Source organism: Dendrobium catenatum, unplaced genomic scaffold (assembly GCF_001605985.2).
Source record: "Dendrobium catenatum unplaced genomic scaffold, ASM160598v2 fragScaff_scaffold_621, whole genome shotgun sequence".
Classification (NCBI taxonomy): Eukaryota; Viridiplantae; Streptophyta; class Magnoliopsida; order Asparagales; family Orchidaceae; genus Dendrobium; species Dendrobium catenatum.
The window spans coordinates 9,233,570-9,236,585 of NW_021319083.1; the positions used below are offsets into that span (position 1 = coordinate 9,233,570).

At 36.5% G+C, this 3,016-nt stretch overlaps 1 protein-coding gene across 1 annotated transcript; it reads right to left on the bottom strand.

The window, feature by feature from the left end:
• Window positions 1–273: 273 nt before the first annotated feature.
• LOC110115278 (putative disease resistance protein RGA4) lies at window positions 274–2,477 on the bottom strand. Its single transcript, XM_028695047.1, has 2 exons — window positions 2,074–2,477; window positions 274–1,980 (listed from the first exon to the last, which is right to left on the bottom strand). The coding sequence occupies exons 1-2, from the start codon at window positions 2,413–2,415 to the stop codon at window positions 433–435; spliced, it is 1,890 nt and encodes a 629-aa protein (XP_028550880.1). The 5' UTR covers window positions 2,416–2,477; the 3' UTR covers window positions 274–432.
• Window positions 2,478–3,016: the final 539 nt, after the last annotated feature.

Here is a 3,016-nt window from a genome sequence, read left to right on the forward strand (position 1 = left end):
TATTATATATAAAGGGACCACAAAGTATAGTGATACATAATAAAATTCAGTACATGGATCAAGTGATACAAAACAGTTGGTTCATGCTGAAATATTATGGATTCTTTACATTTCATATATCAAACATATAAGATAAGAAGAACGATGTTTGGTTATGTATTTTGAAATCTTTTCTTTTAAGATAAAATCTATGAGGGGCAATTGCGTTAACGAAAAGAAATGTTACAAGTCCTTAAAGAATCCAAAGCTCTCTAAAAATACATCATTTAAAACAAAAATTACGAGTCTTCGATTCAGACTAATTACAATATCAAACAAAGTAAGAAAAAAAAAGCAAAACAAAAACCAAGACCACATAGAGACTCACCCATGAGAAGATAACTCGTCCTCAGGCCATGTATTTTGAAATTTTCATAAAAGTAGTTGGACCTATTATTCGGTAGAAATATGGATTTGAGGAATGTGAGCAATCTTGTGCCGATCGGAGCCTCCATCCTCTCGATAGCGCTCAAATAAATCTGGATGACATCCCAAAATTGATAGATGTTTCAAAGAGGGAGGAAGCTTCGGTAATTCCCGAAGCCTAGTGCCATGAAGTGATAAAACATTTTGGATCTTCAAATATCTTAGATGTTTCAAATATCTAATCTCCTCGGGCATCATTTCCAATTTATGAGTGCGTATGTATAATAGGCGCAGGCATCTCAATGCTTTGAATATTTCAATAAGCGCACTGCAAAGATCCTGATTAAAATCTTCATAGAACAAGAAAACAGAACGCAAATGTTTAAACTTCTGAATCTTTCTTAAGATGCTTAGATTTTTAGTTTGAATAGACAAGTGTCGAATAGTCTCAGGAATTTTGAGAGATGACTCTTCATCAGTCACAAGTTTACCGCATTCCTGTGCAAAAAATTTAGATGCTGACTCATATATTAAATCTTGCATCTTGTAGAGACCTCTGACCTTCTCAAAAAAAGTTTTTTCGACTAAAACATCAAAATACCTTCCTCCGATATCCTCCATAGTCATTCCTTGAGATGGCTGAATGAAACCCAATGCAATCCACATTCTGATTAGATCACCTTTATCAAACGTATGATTTTGTGGGGACATACAACAAAATGCAAAACAATTTTGTAGATGCTTTGGCAGAACTATATAGCTCAATCGTAAGTTGGAACTGATAGAATTCTGACCCAATAAACCCTCATTTTCCTTGAATTTTACTATTTCCTCCTCCTTGTTAATTACCTTTGCAAACATCAGTGCAACTGAGTCCATTCGAGTTGTTACTAGAATCTTACTACCAAAACTCCCAGAAGCAAGAGGGGCGAGCACATCCTCCCATTTGCTTTTATCCTTCTCCTCATCCTCCTCCCAAATATCATCCAGCACAAGTAAGAACTTTCTGGACATCACCTCCTCCTCGAGACGCCCTTGAAGTGCCACAAGTGTCTCCGAACGAGGCCTCTCCTTCTTAAGAGATTCCAACATATCTGCAATGACTTTTTTGACATCAAAGTTGTTGGAAACACAAACCCACATTTTAAGATCAAATTCCCTTGTAATTTCATCTTTATAAACATGTTGCAACAGAGTTGTCTTCCCCATACCACCATGGCCCACTATAGATAGAAGAGAAATGTTTCTGTACAAATCAGTTCCCCGATGCTCATTTGATGGGTTCCTCAGCCACTCCATAACAAGCTCCTTCTCCCTGAGCCGCCCAATGAGACCATTTTTAGGCAAATATCCAGTTTCACGTGTTCTGTAGAAATCAACCTTCTGCTCCTTCTGTTCCTGCTTCGCGTTGTCTAAAAGATGAAGGAAAGTAGTAACATCAGCCGAAACTCTATCAAGTTTCTGCACAGCCTCCTCCAGTCGCTTCAAGTTGGGATCCATTTTGAGAGCACGTTCGCCAATTTTGAAAAATTTACGAGGAATTTCAAATAGGAAGCTCGGCAGGAACTTTCTTTTCTGATCATATTAGTTAGAAATACATTATCAAATAAAAAAATAAATATATTCGCCAGCAGAATCAAATAGGAAGCAGGCGGTGGCGGAACACACCTTTGTTTCGTCATAAATATATTCTTGATTCATGTACTTCAACTCATCCAGCACATCATCTGCCTCGTCAATAGCATCTCGCAGGTGCCATATCCAGTTGTTGAGATCACCGTTGTTATCGTTGAGTTGTGCTTGGTTAGCTGCAAAGACGACAGCTTGGATCTTGGGGTGGTTCTCTCGCAGCCTTTCAAGCTCCTCCTTCATGCCTGACTGCCATCTGAATTGATCTTTAAGGTAATCTTTATGGTAATCTTTAAGGCAATCCTTACTAAAATCTTTAAGGTAATCAGAGCAAGCGTCGATGATCTTCTCCATGATTGGACTTACAACTAATTCCGCCATGGCACCGACGTTCGAGGTTGTGAGGGCAGAACAAGCTGAACAGTAGGAGAAACAGAGATCGGAAGGAACAGTAGGAGAAACAGAGATCGGAAGAGAAAGAACTCCACCGGGAAATGGCCACGTGCAATATAAGTCAAGTAAACGGAGATTAACTGAGAGAGAAGCGAAGCTGCCTCGTAGTATACTGAAGTCAAGTAAAACAGAGATTAATTGGAAGACATGCATGTGACACCGGCCTGGCATGAACCGGTGACGGCCTGCAAGATAATATTAGAGCCCTTTGAATCTTGTTTTACTAATATTTTAAACATTGAACATAATTATAATTATAAATTTAATAAAAATTAGCATAATTTATAAAATATTGTTTAAATTGTTGGATAAGATTTAAATAATAAAAAAATAGTTTAAATGTTCCCATCTAACTATTTGAGATTTTCATTACAAATATATATCTAAGAATATTAATAATTTTTAAAAAATTTGTTACAATAACATAAAATAAATCATCAAAAATCATTAATCCACATTAGATCATCATTTCATATTTTTTCTAAATAAATTATTTATTAAACAACAAATGAGCATATTTATGAATGTC